The sequence below is a fragment of the Rhinolophus ferrumequinum genome, chromosome 15 (genome assembly GCF_004115265.2).
Source record: "Rhinolophus ferrumequinum isolate MPI-CBG mRhiFer1 chromosome 15, mRhiFer1_v1.p, whole genome shotgun sequence".
Taxonomy (NCBI): Eukaryota; Metazoa; Chordata; class Mammalia; order Chiroptera; family Rhinolophidae; genus Rhinolophus; species Rhinolophus ferrumequinum.
This window is the reverse complement of record NC_046298.1, coordinates 50,465,882-50,483,632: the sequence shown is the minus strand read 5'-3', so window position 1 is coordinate 50,483,632 and position 17,751 is coordinate 50,465,882. Positions and strand designations below refer to the sequence as shown.

Genomic DNA, 17,751 nt, shown 5'->3' with positions numbered 1-17,751 from the left:
TTCACTTCCACACCATGATTACGAGCCTTGGCGCGGATTTCAGGAAAGTGGTTCAGGAGCAGGGTCTTAGGTGTTACCTGAACCTGTCCCATAATTGTCACAAAGAGAAACCAAGAAAAGGCAAAAGAAAGGACAAAAGACACAGTGCCAGCAAATACACAACTTCGCACGGGACTCTTCAACACCCACCGGCCGGTCAACCACACCACATCCACAGGCGCCGTTTCAATCACACCAGTCTCACCACGCTCAAGATCCTTACCTAGGGCCCGTCCAAACGGCGTCCACTGTGGACGTCGCTGGGCCACCTTCTCGTCGGGGACGTCTCCCACGACTTCAAGTAACGAAGCCTCCAGGGTCGTAACCCGCACTTTCCTTCCCGTGAGAATTCTCAACTGCGACCGGGCAGAGACCTGTTTCAGTCTCTCCGGTCGAGGACCTGTTTCAGTCCTCCCCTATCGGAGGTGGCCAAACCTCCTTCCGCGGTTCCCTATGTAAACCTCGGTATCGGGAGTTGTCTGTTCCCCTGAGGGGGGGCGTCCCGGGCGAGCCCCCAAATGTTAAGGTCCGGAATTGTCCCCCTCAGACAGACAGAGAACCCGCACAATAATGCAAGTCACACAGCGAGGTTTATTACCAGCCGGCTGGGGTCCCCGTCTCTGCCCGACGCAGCGGGTTTTTAACAAGGACCCCAAACACTTAAAGCCAAGGGGTTATATAGCATTTTCAAGGCCTTCCATAGCTTCTGAGAGTACAAGATAAACTTACAGGACTTACATAGTTTCAAAGAGTATAAGATTTACTACAGGACAAGGAGACCAGGAGTATAAGATAAGCTACAGGACTTCTAGTCTCCATGCTGCAACTGCCCACATCCTGGAATTTTATAATTATGTTGTTTCAGGCTAGGGGCTGTTAACCCTGACCTGAAGATAGCAGTTCTCATGCTAACAGTCTCTTACAAATGCAAGTCACACAGCGAGGTTTATTTCCAGCCAGCTGGGGTCCGAGTCTCTGCCCGACGCAGCGGGTTTTAACAAGGACCCCAAACACTTAAAGCCAAGGGTTTATATAGCATTTTCAAGGCACTCAGTAATTTTCCATAGCTTCAGAGAGTACAAGATAAACTACAGGACTTACATAGCTTCGAGGAGTATAAGATTAACTACAGGACAAGGAGTATAAGATAAGCTACAGGACTTCTGGTCTCCGTGCTGCAACTGCCCACATCCTGGAATTTACAATTAGGTTGTTTCAAGCTAGGGGCTGTTAACCCTGACCTTAAAATAGCAGTTCTCATGCTAACGGTCTCTTACACTCTTAACTGGGGCTTATTTTTGGTGTATTGCTTATATTACAAGCATCCTGAAAAATCATTCCAGGGCTTATTTTCTCGTTAGGTCTTATTTTCGGGGAAATACGGTAATAGCCTGTTAGAAGCACAGGTAACCTGGAGTTGCAATTAGCATATGAAGTGAGGGTGGGGGAAGTCTTGTGGGACTGAGCTCTTAAGGTATCTTTAGGTAGACAGTGTCAGAATTGAGTTTTTGCCAGCAGCTAACAATGAGAAACCCCAGCTGTGGTAGGAGCACCATTTTACAGGATCCCTCCTGTGGCAAAAGTTCTGGTTGTTTAGGATGGAGAACTGCCTTTCCTCAGGCTCAAGAACCCTGGGAACTACCTTACCCAAAAGACACTGCGCTGAGTTGAGCCAGTGAAAAACCGTGATGAAAATACTTCCATGAGCTTTCACCCTGTTGGGGCGGGACTTCCGTTATCCTCCTCCTGGCGGCCATTCTTGCTGCTGCGGGTCTCTTCTGGCTCCGGAGGGCAGGGTCTAGATCCAGGTGCCAGACTGAAAAGGCGTGAAGGAGTCGTGGTCCCCGCCTCACAGGCGCGGGTCAGAGGCTGGCGACGCCGCCCTGCTGACCCGCGCCAGATCCCGGACAGGGACCGCTGCGCGTCTCCCGCAGCTTCCGCCCCGCCCACAGAGTCCGATGGCGGCGGCCGCGTTGAGGGGCCGGGCTCAGGTGAGTGTGCGTCCCCCGGGCTCTCACCGCTCTCACCCCACTGGAACTCTAAAGCCCCGGATGCGGGGCGCCTGCTCACGTTCTGCAGCCCAGGCCCCGGTGGATCACATAGATGGGGGAATACAGGTCATCATGACAGTGCTAGGAGTTGGTCAGGAAGAGGATGGTGCCTGATGAGAAGTGATCACGGTTACTGTAAGTGAGAGAAAGTCTTGCAGGTAACTAAGGCTTCGATGGGATGAGTGGACATTATGGCTGTGGAGCCAGAGGAATAATCGCGACAAGATGACATTGAGGCAGGGCTCCTGCTTATGCACTGCTGTGTGGAGTCACCTGAATTTTGTGGTGTGCTTTGGTGTGGTCTGCGGAGTTTCCGTCTTGCCGGTGGATAAGGTCTGGGGCAGATACGGTCATTGTGAGCCACTGTTCCTGTAATGCATACCATCAGGGCTGGGGTTTTAAGAAGCGTTGAGTGGAGAGAGGAGGGTTGTGGCTGCTGACAGGAAGTGCATCACAGAAGTGGAAGTGGGTCACCTGCATCAGCAATTCACATGTGGTTCGGTATAGCTAAAATTGCAGTAAAGATCAGATGTGAAGAGTCCTTCGAAGTAGCATTTGAGGCTTTCCCCCCCTTTTTTTTAAATTAAAGTTTATTGGGGTGACAATTGTTAGTAAATGAGGCTTTCCCTTAATGCATAGCTGTGGGAATGCAACTGGGACCTGAAGATGTGAGAGAGGTACATTGTACAGAATGATATGCATGTTGAGAAGTGTGAGTTGATGGCCTCAGGGCCCTAGTTTTGGAGACTTGGAGGGTGAAGCATAAGCCCACTTTTGGCTGAGTCTAGTTACAATCTACACATTCCAGGGGAGTTGATTGATAGGGTGGATGGGACACTACAGGCTAGGGCCAGAGCTTGGATTACATCTCTGTACCATCCTGCCTGATGTTGCTGAGAGCTGAACACAGTGAATAAAGGGACCCTGAAGATAGGGTGGGCATCAATGGCACCTAGGTGTGGAATTCCTCCGAAGTGGGGAGATTTGGAGGATCAGTGTGGCATAGATGTGTGGGGAGATGGACTGTGGGTTCTCAGAAACAGAATGTTCATGGTTTCAACTGTCCCTTATAACAGGACAGAGTGACCTTTGAGGACATTGCTGTGTTCTTCTCCTGGGAGGAATGGGGCCTCCTTGATGAGGCTCAGAGACGCCTGTACCTCGATGTGATGCTGGAGAACTTTGCACTTATATCCTCGCTGGGTAAGACTCACAGCCTCCCCAGTGACCTGGTCTAGGCTCTGTCATGCCTCACCTTCCTTTCCCCGGGGGGTGCCCTGTCCTCACTTGTAGACTGTGGGCACTGCTTGCTTCCCCAGTTTTCTGGGCGGTTGCTGTGTTGCTAGGACTGGTTTTTTTGCACAGCTCTCTTCTCTCCCTGCAGCTCCAATATCTGCTGTATTGAACTCCTTTAGGAAAGGATTCAAGGTCAGTATTTCAGTGAGCTTAATGGATTTCACCAGTAAGCTGGGTTAATGGGACAGATCCATATCACTTCTATGTCCCAGGGTTTGATCCCTTCCTTTAGCCATCATTTCCTCCTGCTTCCTGTGCCAGGAATTGCAGATGTTATCATGGTCATTACTCATCTAAACCACAGGCTTCTTTTCAACACCCTCCCACAGGATTTGTAGTGTTTACACTACTGTCCTTTTCCCCCAAGCCTTGTCAAGATATAAAGCTGTATATATTAAAGTGTACAATGTGATGATTTGATACACACACACACACACACACACACACACACACAGAGTGAAATAATTGCCACAGTGAAGTTAAACATCTTCGCTTCATAAAGTTACCTTATTATTATTTTTTTTACGGTAAGAATGCTTGAGATCTACTCTCAGTAAATTTCAAGTATATGAAATAATTATTAACTATAGTCACCTTGCTCTTAATTACAGCCTCAGAACTTACTCATGTTGTAACTGAATGTTTGTACCTTTAGACCAACATCTTCTCATTTCCCCCCAGATCCTGACATTCTACTCTTTTCCTATGATTTTGACCTTTATTTCTTTTTTAAAAAATTTATGAAAACATAGCTAACATACAATATTATATTAGTTTCACATGTACATCATAGTTATTCAACACTTATAACATTTATATACCTAAAGAAGTGATCACCGTGATAAGTCTAGTCCATCTGACACCTTATAATGTTAGACCTTTTTTTTTTTCACATTCCAGCCTCAATGTATAAGGGTTCCATTCTGTCTATACCTTCACCAACACTTATCTCTGTTCTTTTTTTAATACCCCCCCCCCACATCTCTGTTCTTTTGATGGTAGCCATCTTATCAGGTGAGAGGTGATATTGTCATCTTAATTTGCATTTTCCTCATGATTAGTAAGGAAGAACATCTTTTTATATCTGTTGGCCATTTTTAGATCTTTGATAAAATATTTATTCAGGTCCTTTGCCCATTTTTTAATTGCCTTGTTTTTTTTTTGCTATTGAGTTATATGAGTACGTTATATATTTTAGAATATCAATCCCTTATTAAGACAGCCTTTACAAATATTTTCTCACTTTTCATTTTATTGATTGCTTCCTTTGCTTCACAGAAGCTTTTTAGTTTGATGTAGCTTGACTTAATTATTTTTGCCTTTGTTGTCTTTGCATTTGGTGTCATATCCAGAAAATCATTGCCAAAACTAGTGTCAAGGAGTTTTTTGTCTTTTTTTTCCCAAGAAGTTTTACATTTTCAAGTGTTACATTTAAATTTTTAATGCATTTCAAGTTAATTTTCGTGAATGGTATTAAGGTAGGGTCCCAGTTTCTCTTCTTTGCATGTGCATTATCCAGTTTTCTCAACACCATTTAAGAACAGACATTCCTTTCCCCGCTGTAAGGTACTGGTACCCTTGTCAAAGAGTAGTTGACCACATCTGTGTGGATTTATTTCTGGGCTCTCTATATTCTACCTCATAGGTCTTTGTGTCTATTTTTATTCCAGTACCATTCTGTTTTGATTACTATTGTTTTATAATGTAGTTAAATCATGAAGTGTGATGCCTGTAATGTTGATCATTTTGATCAAAATTGTTTGGCTTTTGGGATCATTTGTGGTTTAAATTTTAGTATTCTTTTTCGATTTCTGGTAAAAATGCCATTGAAATTTTGGTAGCAATTGCATTGAATCTGTAGGTTGCTTTGGGTAGTAGAGATATTTTAGTAGTAATAATTCTTCCAGTCCAAGCACACAGGGTATCTTTCCATTTATTTGTGTGTTCGGTTTCTTTCATCAGTGTCTTACTGTTTTCAGAGTCCAGATCTTTCATCTTCTTGGTTAAATTTATTCCAAGTGTAAATTTATTCCTAGTATAAAAAAATATCTTATTTCTAATTCTATTATAAATGGGATTAATTTCTTATTGAGATATTTCATTGTTAGTATATAGATGCAACTGATTTTTTTGTGTTAATTTTGTATTCTGCAAATTTACTGGATTCGTTTGTTCATTCTGACAGCTTTTTGGTGTTTTTAGGGTTTTCTTTATATAAGATCATGTCATCTGTAAACAACTTTACTTCTTTTTCAACTTGCTTACTTTTCATTTCTTTCTCTTGCCTTATTGTTCTGGCTAAGACTTCTAGTACTATTTTGAATAGCCATGGTGAGGTTGGGCATCCTTCACTTGTTCCTGATCTTAGAGAAAATGCCTTTACCTTTTCACTGTTGAATACACTGGTAGCTGTGGGCTTATATGCAGCCTTTGTGATACTGAGGTACGTACCTTCTACACCTTGTTTTTTGTTTTTTTATCATGAATGAATTCTGAATTTTGTCAATTGCTTTTCCTGCATCTATTGAGATGATTATATGATTTTTTTCTTTATTCTGTTAATATGGTATAGCACATTTATTGATTTGCTTATGATGAAACATCCTTGAACTCAAGGGATAAATCCACCATGATCTCAGTTTATGATTATTTCCAAGTGCTTTTGAATTTGATTGCTAGTAATTTGTTGAGGTGGTTTTTTGTTTGTTTTTTAAACATCTATATTCACAAGGGATGTTGGCTGGTAATATTCTTTTCTTGCAGTGCCCTTGTTTCGTTTTAGTGTCAGGTTAATGCTGGCCTCCTAAAATGAGTTTGGAAATGTTTTTTCCCTTTTAAATTTTTGGAAGAGTTTAAAAAGAATTAACATTAATCATTCTTAAAATATTATTGAAATTCACCAGTGAATCTATCTGGTCATGGCCTTTTCTTTGTGGGGAGATTTTTTTTTTTCTTTATTGCTGATTTAATTTGCTTTTTATCGGTCTATTCAGAATTTCTGTTCATGATTCAGTGTTGGTAGGTTGTATGTTTCTAGCAATTTATCTGTGTCTTCTAGGGAATCTGATTCCTTGGCCTATAATCATTCATGGTAGTCTTTTGGGTACCTTTGTGTTTCTGTACTATCAGTTGTAATTTCTCTTCTTTCATTTCTGAATTAATTTATTTGAGTCTTCCCTCTGTTCTGTTAATCTAGCTAAAGGTTTATCAATGTTTATATTTTCAAAAAACCAGTTCTTAATATTGTTGATCTTGTTTTTCTAGTTTATATTTATTTTTCCTCTGATCTTTGTTTTGTCCTTTTTTTCTGCTAACTTTGTTCTTTTTCTAGTTTCTCAAGGTATTTAGGTTATTTGAGATCTCTGTTTTCTTAACATTGGCATGTATAACTCTAAACGTTTCTTTTAGAACTACTTTTGCACATTCCATATGTAGTTTTGTTTGTTTAAAAATTTTTTTTTATTTTCCTTTTGATTTTTTTCTTTGATTAATTGGGTGGCACTATGTTGTTTAATGTCCACATGTTTGTGAATTTTTCAGCTTTCCTCCTGTTACAGATTACTAGTTTTTTTCCATTGTGTTAAGAAAAGGTACTTGATATGATTTCAGTCTTCTAAAATTTGTTAAGCCTTGTTTGATGTAACATAGGCTCTATCGTACAGAATATTCTATACACACTTGAGAAGAATGTATAGAATTCTCAATACTCCCCCTTGCTTCGAACACACTTATCTGTCGTTCTAGCCACTTTCTGAAGCAGTTCTGGAAGTCCTCTTTTGTGAGTGTCTTTAGTTGCGCTGTCATGGCTGCCTCGATGTCCTGAATTGATTCAAAGTGTTTGCCTTTCATGGTCATTTTGACTTTGGGGAATAGCCAAAAGTCACACTGTGCCAGATCCAGTGAATGAGATGGATGGAGACACACTGTAATGTTTTTATTTGACAGAAATTGTTATACAACAGAAGCGATGTGTGACATGAAGCATTGTCATGATGGAGGATGACTTACGGCTGTAATAGGATGGAATGTTTACATATATATTATACACACACACACACACACACAGAGGGTGCCAGAAATATGTATACATTTTTTAATAAAGGAAAAAAACTGTATTAAAATTGTGATACTCAATATATACCGATGAAGTTGTGTATAACAAAAGATGAAGACGTGTATAATAACAAAAGATGAAGTCATGTGTATATATTTTTTTGGCACCCCTGGTATATATATATTTGTTGTAAATGTTACTTGATTCAAATATATCTTTATTAATTTCTGTCTGTTTAACTACCTATTGTTGAAAGGAGGATATTGAAATTCTTTATTAATATTCTGTTATTGTCTTCCTACCTTCGGATATGGTGTTATTTGCTTAATAGTTAATTTAGATGTGTGGTACATATATCCATATAATTATTATATCTTCTTGATGACTGACTCCATTATCATTATGTAACGACCTTCTTTGTCTCTTATGACACTTGTTGACTTAAAGTCTATTTGTCTGATGTAAGTATAGCTACTCCTTCTCTCTGTTGGATTCCCTTTGGGTGGAATATTTCTTTCAATTCCTTCACTTTCAGCCTGTGTGTTCTTAAAGCTGAAGTTACTCTATTGTAGGCAGCATATAGTTGGGTCTTGTTGTTTTATTCCATTCAGCCACTGTATGTCTTTTAGTTGGAGAATTTTATTAGGTCCTACTATTACCATCTTGTTTATTATTGTCTGGCTGTTTTGTAGTTCCTTTGTTCCTCTTTTGTTGTCTTTCTTTGTGATTTAATGATTTGGTGGTATGCTTTTATTCCACTTAAGAGCATCATGAACCTAGATGTCTTTATCTCTTGTGTATTTATAGGGTTTTGCTTCGTAGTTACTATAGGACTTATATAAAATACCTTATACGAGGTGTGATCAAAAATATGGTGATTTTAAATTAAAAATATTTATTACAGTAAAAGACATATTGCCATTAATCCTCTTCAAAATACTCCCCCTTGCTTCGAACACACTTATCTGTCGTTCTTGCCACTTTCTGAAGCAGTTCTGGAAGTCCTCTTTTGTGAGTGTCTTTAGTTGCGCTGTCATGGCTGCCTCGATGTCCTGAATTGATTCAAAGCGTTTGCCTTTCATGGTCATTTTGACTTTGGGGAATAGCCAAAAGTCACACTGTGCCAGATCCAGTGAATGAGATGGATGGAGACACACTGTAATGTTTTTATTTGACAGAAATTGTTATATAACAGAAGCGATGTGTGACATGAAGCATTGTCATGATGGAGGATGACTTACGGCACATTTGAAAATATACTTCTCTCAATTGTAGCTTGAACCCAACTGACTGCACCAAACCAGTTGAAACTTGTCACACATGCTGTTAATAATGTTCAATGTGCCACTTCTTGTATTGAAGATCCCTGCCTCTCCATTGGATGGCGCTCAGGAGCATCATTCACCGTATTGTTTAATCATAATGGAAAGGCTCCGTGTCACACATCACTTCTGGTACGGAAGTTTCTGTCAAATAAAAACATTGCAGTGTGTCCCCATCCTCCTTATTCACTGGATTTGGCACCATGCGACTTCTGGCTCTTCCCTAAAGTCAAAATGACCATGAAAGGTAAAGATTTTTAATTGATTCAGGATATTGAGGCAGCTACAACAGCACAACTAAAGACATTCACAAAAGAGGACTTCCAGAACTGCTTCAGAAAGTGGCAAGAACCACTTGCCACTTTCTGAATGGGATAAGTGTGTTAGAAGCAAGGGGGAATATTTTGGGAGGGAATTAATGGCAATATGTATTTTACTGTAATAATTTTTTAAATTTAAACATTAACTGTATTTTTTTTATCACATCTCATAACATTCTATTTTAAGCTGGTAAGTTCAATTGCATATAAAAACTTTACACTTTTACAGACCCCCACACATATTTTATATTTTTGATATCATAATTTATATCAAAATATACACAAATATGTCAAAATATATACAAAATTTATATTTTGTAACCATTATCAAATTGTTGTGAGTATAGTTATTTTTAATATTCTGTTTTGTCCTTTGTATTATTCTCTATTACAGTATTAGAGTATTCTGAATTTGACTCTATACTTAAGTTCACCAGTGGTTCAGTTTTCATGTTAATAATTAGTATACTTTCATTTCATCTTGAACAACTTCCTATAGCATTTCTTGTAGGGTAGTGCAAATGGCGATGAACTACTTCAGCTTCTGTTTGTCTGGGAAAGTGTCTCTCCTTCATTTTTGAGTAGCTTGGCTTGCAGTTTTTTCCTTTCAGCATTTAGAACATGCCATCCCACTCTGTCCTGGTATGCAGTGTTTCAGCAAAGAAAGCCGCTCATACTCTTACGGTGTTTCCTTGTATGAATGAGATGAGTTTATTTTGTCTTGCAGGTTTCAAAATTCTTTGTCATTATTTTGAGTTTATTATAATATGTCTTGGTGCAGTCCTCTTTGGATTGAATCTCTGGGGATTTATGAGCAACATGTACCTAGATGATCACTTCTCAGATTTCAGAAGTTTTTATCCATTATTTATTATTTAAAAAAAATTTATTTTTTATTTTTTTATTGGGGAATGTTGGGGAACAGTGTGTTTTTCCAGGACCCATCAGCTCCAAGTCAAGTCATTGTTTTCAATCTAGTAGTGGAGGGTGCAGCTCACTGGCCCATGTGGGAATTGAACCGGCAACCTTGGTGTTATGCGCACTGTGCTCTAAACAACTGAGCCAACCAGCTGCCCCATTATTTCTTTAAATAAGCTTTTTACCCCTTCTTCTTTCTTCTTTTAGGGCTTTCATAATTCAAATATTGTTTTGTTTCATGATAACCCATAATTCATGTAGGCATTCTTCACTCTCTGTAGTTCTTGTCTCTTTTTTCTTCTGGATCAAAGACCTACTTTCTCACTCTCAGACTTATTCTTTTGATTGATCAAGTTAACTGTTGATACTCTCTGTTGCATTTTTCATTTCATTCATTGTATTCTTTAGCACCATAATTTCTGTTTTTTTCTTTGATGTTTTCTATTTCTCTGCTGAAAATCTCATTTTGTTTGTATGACTGTTTTCTTTGTTTTGTTGAATTGTCTGTTTTCTTGTAGCTTTCTGAACTTCCTTTAATCATTTATTTTGAATTTTTTTTCTAACCATTCACAGATCTGCACTTCTTTGACGTGATTGATAAATTATTGTGTTCCTTTGTGGGGGTTGATATTTCCTTGATTTTTCATTTGTTTTGTTTTGTTTTTTGGTGTAGCCCTGTGTTGACGTCAGTATATTTCATAGAGCAGAATTTATTCCAGACTTTATGGAAAGGTTTTGGTGGGGAAGATCTTCACCTGTGTGTGGGTGTGAGTGTGCTAGGTTGGTAGGGTATGGGAATTCTGACTACAAGAAAGCCCAACAGCTTAGTGCCTGCACCTCTGTCATGTGAGGTCAGTGAAGATTGCAGGAGTCCTCAACAGTTAAGGCTTTGGGTGTCCACACCAGTAGATGTTGATCAGGACCTCCTGATTTCTTTCTCCCATGGGAAATGTTTTGGTTGAGCAGTTTCCTCATGATGCCAGCCCTTGGGCACCTTCATGATGGTGGTAGCATTGGTGTCTGATTTTCAGGCAGCTGTGGAACAGGTATGGATCTGGGTTCTAAGATGTGAATATATACAGAGCAATAGCAGTTCTAGGGTCCCAGATGATGAATAGCCTGCAGTGACATCGACTTTGCTGTGTGAGAGGCAATCACACTGATCGAAAATGGAACCTGTGGCCGCTGCACATGTACACACAGAGAGACAGTGTCCCTGGGTGCAGAGGTGCAGGCTACCCCACAGTGGCCATAGCTTGGCTTTGGTGCCTGAGAAATGGGCACTCGCATGACAGCCGTGGAGTCAGGTTATGGAAAATGGGCATCCATGAAGCATTTGCAGCTCTGGAGCCTGGGGCATGTGGAGGGTTGAGGGACATGGCTTCCCTGATCCTGGAATGAAGCAATAGCTCCTTCTTTGCTGGGGGCAAGTCGGTGTACTGTTTTCTGGTAGGCTCCTGTGGTGATGGCTATTGGTTACTTTAATGTGAAAGCATCCAGTGTCCTCTGTTGAGCAGGCAGCTGGGGTCCACACCTGCAGACACTTGGTGTCCTCTGCTGTGCAAACTGTGGGGGTCCACAGCTATATAGGGGTTGTTGAGGATCTCTGAGTCAAAGGCTTCTGGGGTCCTCTGCAGAGCAGAATGTTGAAGAATGTGATGGCATCTGCCCTTTGGCTGGTGCACATGGTCCCCACCTTTCTTATTTCTTTTTCTTCTTCAGGTGTCTTCACTAAGCTGATGTCCCCAGCAACCCTCTTTGTGTAGTTATTCTCCTTTTTATGCTTCACCGTGTTGCTATAGTATCTTAATTGGACTCTTGAGCCTTCTAGGGCCAATTTCATTTATAGATATCTTTCTTAATTTCTTTTTGTTGTGGTGAGGGCTGGTTTCCTCCACCATCATGCTGACATCACTCATCTAGATCTTCTTTCTGGGTTTGTTGTGTGCCTTGTTGCTCTGGGACAGTGCTGGCCATTCACTTCTCTGTTCTTTCCTTGGGACTCATATCATCTATGTCCCATGTAGTTTCCCAACTAGGACTTACAGGGAAAAGTCCTTTGTGCATCATGGGATGGACATGACTCCAGTCATGACAGAGCGGGTGTCGGGGTATGGTCCTTGTGAGTGGCAACTGTGGAAATTGTGCCATCAAGGCTGTGTTCACATCATGCCAGGAACATGTCCGTTCAACCAGAGTTTTTGTGCCATTGCCAGTAGCCACACCCCATTTCTGCCCTTCCTTTTCTACTGTTAACACTTTGCTGACTTGTTAGTTCTGTTATTCTTCATTTCTACTGTGGTTTCCAGCCCAGGGATAATCTTTACCTCTCTCAACTCCACATCTCACCCATTTCTTTCAACTCTCTTTCTGTAATGCTCATCAACATTGTCTTTCATATATCCCTAAATTAACCTTGGACAGCAGCTAATTTATTGCAATTGGATTTTAATTGGGCTTGGATACACACTTCTGCCCAGCCTCATATCTGCAGCAGAAAAGAATATGCAGGAAGCTGTGGGAAGAGGAAATGAGTTGTATGCCCTTCCTCTCTTCCTGTGTCATACCTTGTCCTTGTGTCCTTCCCCTGGTGAGGTCTCTACCATTTTGTGACCTTAGAGGCCCAGTAACATAATAGTCAGCCAGTCTTTCAACTGAATTCCAATTTTCTTGTTTTGGAAAGCATTTTATACATTCATGCTTGCATGTGACAGATGCACATCTGGTGGGTTTGTCCCCTCCTTATAGTAAAGGTGTACTTCACCACCATTTCTTTGTGTGCAGGTTGCTGCTGTGGAGCAGGGGATGTGGAGGCACCCACTGAACAGAACGATTGTGTAGAAGTGTCACAGGCCAGGACTCCTGAGGGAGCTCCGACTTCCCAGAAGACACACCCCTGCAAGATGTGTGGTCCAGTCTTGAGAGATATCTTCCATTTGGCTGAGCAGCAGGGAACACAACACAGCCAGAAACTGTTGAGGTGCGGGGCATGTGCAAAACGATTTTATTTCAGTGCAAACATGCACCAGCACCAGAAGCAGCACATGGGAGAGACACCCTTCAGGAGCAGTGTGGACAGGTCCTTGATTGTGAAGAGCTGCAGATTCCATGTGTCAGAGAAACTTTGTACCTGCAGGGAGGTTGGGAAGGACTTTCTGATCACCTCAGGACACCTCCAACAACAGGCCACTCATACCAGGGAGGAACCAAACAAAACCACCCAGTGGGAAGCAACTTTACAAAGAAAAAATCATCACACTTCAGGAGAATGTAAGAAAGCCTTTAATGCCCAACACATACTTCTTCAGGACAGGGATGTTCACACTGAAAGACAGCGTTTTGTGTGCCGTGAATGTGGGAAAACTTTTAGGTATAAATCCTCATTTGTTGTTCACCAGAGAGTCCACACTGGAGAAAGTTTTTATATGTGTAGTGAATATGGAAAACGCTTTAAGGGAAGTTCAACCCTCAATCAACATCGAAAAATTCAGACTGGAGCAAAGCAGTACAAGTGTGGCAAATGTGGGAAATCCTTAAGTCACAAATCTGTCCTCATTCATCGCCTGGGATGGCACAATGGAAAAAACAGTTTCATGTGCAGTGAATGTACTCAATCTTTTAGTCATAGCTCAGTGTTCATTCGACATCAGAGAGCTCAAACTGGAGAAAAACCTTATAAGTGTAGTGACTGTGTGAAATCTTTTACTTCTGTCGCTGCCCTCAGTTATCATCAGAGCTCTCACACAGGAGAGAGGCCTTATGGCTGCAGTGATTGTGGGAAATCTTTTATCTCTAAGTCTGATCTCCGTTATCATCAGAGAGTTCATTCTGGAGAAAGGCCTTATGAGTGTAGTGTATGTGGGAAATCATTTATCACTCGTACTGCTCTCCGTTATCATCACAGAGTTCACACTGGAGAAAGGCCTTATGAGTGTAGTGATTGTGGGAAGTCCTTTACCCGAAGAAATAATCTCATTATACACCTAGGAGTTCACTCAGGCTACAAGGCTTATGAGTGTGGTGAATGTGGGAAATCTTTTACCTTTAGCTCTAGCCTCCGTTATCATCATAGAGTTCACACAGGAGAAAGGCCTTATGAGTGCAGTGAGTGTGGGAAATCTTTTAACAATAGGTGGACACTTGTTCGACACCAGAGAATTCACACAGGAGAAAAGCCGTATGTGTGCAGTAAGTGTGGCAAATCTTTTGCCTGTAGCTCTACCCTTCAGTATCACGAGCGAGGTCACCTTGGAGAAAGGCCTTATGAGTGCAGTGAATGTGGGAGATCTTTTACCACTAGCTCTGCCCTCCGTTATCATCAGAGTGTTCACACAGGAGAAAGGCCTTATGGGTGTTCTGAATGTGGGAAATCTTTTATCGCTAGGTCTGACCTCCAGTATCATCAGAAAACTCATTCTGGAGAAAGGCCTTACGAGTGTAGAGAATGTGGGAAGTCCTTTATTCGAAGAAATAACCTCATTTTACACCAGAGAGTTCACACAGGAGAAAGGCCTTACCAGTGTAGTGAATGTGGGAAATCTTTTAACAATAAGTGGACACTCATTCAACATCAGAGAGTTCACACAGGAGAAAAGCCTTATGTGTGCAGTGAATGTGGGAAATCTTTTACTTCTAGCTCCACCCTCTGCTATCATCAGAGAACTCATGCAGGAAAAAGGCCCTATGAGTGCAGTGAATGTGGGAAATCTTTTACATCTAGTTCTACCCTCCATTACCATCAAAGAGTTCACACAGGAGAAAAACCTTATGTGTGCAGTGAGTGTGGGAAATCTTTTACCTTTAGTTCTAGCCTCCGTTATCATCACAGAGTGCACACTGGAGAAAGGCCATATGAGTGCAGTGAGTGTGGAAAATCTTTTAAGGATAGATCACAATTCAATAAACACCGAAGAGGACATACTGGAGAAAGGCCTTATGAGTGCAGTGAATGTGGGAAATCCTTTAGCCACAAATCGTCCCTCTCAATACACCAGAGAATTCATAATAGAGAAAGGTCTTATAAGTGTAGTGAATGTGAGAAATCTTTTACCTCTACCTCTGGTCTTGGTTATCATCAAAGACTTCACAGGGGAGAAAGGCCTTATCAGTGCAGTGAATGTGGGAAATCTTTTACTAGTAGCTCGATACTGGTTCGACACCAGAGAGTTCACACAGGAGAAAGGCCTTACGAGTGTAGTGAATGTGGAAAATCATTTGCCAGTAGTGATACCCTCTCTTACCATCAGAGAATTCATACAGGAAAAAAGCCTTATGAATGCAGTCAATGTGGAAAATCTTTTGCCTCTGGTTCCACCCTCCGTTATCATCAGAGAGTTCACACTGGTGAAAGGCCTTATGAGTGCACTGATTGTGGGAAATCTTTTATCTGTAGCTCCAAACTCCGTTACCATCAGAGAGTTCACACTGGTGAAAGGCCTTATGAGTGCAGTGAATGTGGAAAGTCATTTAGAGATAGTTCCCAATTCAGTCAACACCGGAGAGGTCACACAGGAGAAAGGCCTTATGAGTGCAGTGAATGTGGGAAATTTTTTATGCGAAAATCTACTCTCTGTCAACATCAGAGAATTCACACTAGAGAAAAGCTGTAGGTGTGCAGTGAATACAATTTTCTGTTCCATGTAACCACTAGAGAAAACTCTGAGGAGCCATCTGTCTGAATTGAATCTCATACATCTGAGTATGTACAGTGGCAAGATTCCCCATACATGTCATTTATATGGGAAGCTTATGTAAATATGTTGCACTTTCTGATTTGCCCAGGGTTCTTTCCAGGTTTATGTTGCTTCTATAATAGTTTGTGTGGCTAAAGCCATTTCACCTTTACTACCTGGCAGGTCCACCGAGTTTGCATCATCCACCACCCTAATGTGCTCAGGGAAGCTGACCTCTGGCCACCCATGTATTGTTACAAATGAGGAGTAACCTGAGCCCTTAGGGGGTCAGGTTTCCCTCCTTGACAACTTTGGACATGGACCTGGGTCCTTGTTGGCCTAGAGAATATCATGAGTTTGGCTGGCAGTGTGCAGAGAAATGACTACCTTTTCCAGGGACGTGTTGGTCTTGTGATACAAGTGATGAGTTTTTTCAGCTTCTGACTTATGAACTTGAGAAGTGCCTGTTGCACATTGCTTTGGTTTATACAATAATTAAGGCCTTACTATTTAAGTCCTCTTTAATCTTTGGTGTTCTGTTTATTGTATGGGGTGGTTTGTAAACTGTTTGGGGTTCTACAAGTATGAAGAGGTGAACAACTTCCTAGCGGTCTCAGACTTTCTCTGCCTGGGTAAGGCCTGGAAACAACTTGCCAGTTTTGACCAAATTTGCATTGTTATTCATGGTGGCTTAGGCAGGACTGAAGGGCTTTCTTCTGGTCCTCATTTGAGGCCTGGATGTCGTGTGTTTTAGGAGTCTCAGAGATCACCCTGAGGAGAGGGCAGGTATGAGATCCTCAGGTATTTCTGAGAATTGCATGATTTTTCCTTTACTCAAAGCAGGTATCACAGGTTATACCAGCATTGTTGAGGGGCTGTCTCCCCAAGTCTACAGTCATGTGCCCTGATGTCCGCAATTCATTGAGCTAGGGTCACTGGGTGTAAGGTTACTGGGTCCAAAGGAAACCATACTTGGTACAGAGACACTAGCCTAATAGGGATTGGAGGAGACTGCACCAACTAAATGGAACATGCCTCTTCTAAAAGTGCATCCAGAAATGTTTCCAGTCACTGCATGATAAGTGTGTACATAAACTCAGGACCTCCAGGCATGTTTATCTTGTGTAGCCGATGTCATTGTCAGAAAAAATAAAAATAATTGAAAGGTTTTCTGGATTCCCGTAGACTCTCAGTGATGTCTGCCTCAAAATCATTACTGCACAACAGGAAAGAGGAAAAAGGGGATCTGTAGGCTGGGGATGTGGCTCTTTAGACCCAGGCAGCATTCATGTTTATTCAGGTGAAAATGTTTTCATTACGTGTTTGCTACCACTGAGGCAATACTGACCCCTAGAGGGCATGGGGAGAGAGACAAGTCAATATAGGGTCGTCAAACCTATTTTCCAAAAAGATTGGGACATAAAGATTTTTTTTATCTTGAGCCATTTTTTTAAAGCTTCAGTAGGTGTAATTTACATATACTACCTGCACATATTTAAAATGTACAATTTGATGAGTTTTGACATAAGTGTGAACCTAGGAAACCATCATCGCAGTCCTGATAATGACCATATCTCTACTTTATTGCTAGCTGCTGCCACTGAGGCCAGACCTCGCTGGGACAGAAGAGGTTGTAGACTCAATATAGAGTTAACAAAAGAATTATTTTCTGAAAAGAGTGGGAGATCTAGATTTTTTATTTCGAATAGTTTTTAAAGCTTTAGTAAGTTATAATTCACATGCATTAAAACACGTTTAAAGTTTACACTTTGATACATTTTTCCATGTGTAAGAATCTGTGAAACTCATCATAACCATTAGAATGAGCATCTGTCAGTTGCATATTTGTCTCCTGTCCTTTTATCTCCATGCCTTTCCTGGACCTTACAACAACCATTGATTTACTCTGTTTACAGATTAGTTTGGATTTTTCTACACTTACATGATTGAAATTTAAAAAGTGGGGGCAGCTGGATGGCTCAGTTGGTTAGAGTGTGAGCTCTTAACAATAGGATTGCCAGTTTGATTCCCACATGGCCCAGTGAGCTGCGCCCTCCACAGCTAGATTGAATATGACGA

At 41.1% G+C, this 17,751-nt stretch overlaps 1 protein-coding gene across 2 annotated transcripts; it reads left to right on the top strand.

Moving 5' to 3' along the window:
- Nucleotides 1-1,793: 1,793 nt before the first annotated feature.
- LOC117034567 (zinc finger protein 850-like) lies at nt 1,794-17,741 on the top strand. Of its 2 annotated transcripts, XM_033127642.1 has the most exons (3): nt 1,794-2,030; nt 3,167-3,293; nt 12,785-17,741. In XM_033127642.1, exons 1-3 carry the CDS (start codon nt 1,998-2,000, stop codon nt 15,607-15,609), a joined length of 2,985 nt encoding a protein of 994 aa, XP_032983533.1. In that variant the 5' UTR covers nt 1,794-1,997; the 3' UTR covers nt 15,610-17,741. The 2 variants fall into 2 exon arrangements, with proteins under 2 accessions (XP_032983533.1, XP_032983534.1); XM_033127643.1 differs by lacking the exon at nt 3,167-3,293.
- Nucleotides 17,742-17,751: the final 10 nt, after the last annotated feature.

What these genes read in the sequence shown, in the direction of transcription:
- LOC117034567 (XM_033127642.1), top strand. Translation starts at nt 1,998, where the DNA reads ATGGCGGCGGCCGCGTTGAGGGGCCGGGCTCAG. An exon ending in CGTTGAGGGGCCGGGCTCAG is followed by an intron (nt 2,031 to 3,166) that starts GTGAGTGTGCGT and finishes CCCTTATAACAG; the next exon opens with GACAGAGTGACCTTTGAGGA. An exon ending in TGCACTTATATCCTCGCTGG is followed by an intron (nt 3,294 to 12,784) that starts GTAAGACTCACA and finishes CTTTGTGTGCAG; the next exon opens with GTTGCTGCTGTGGAGCAGGG.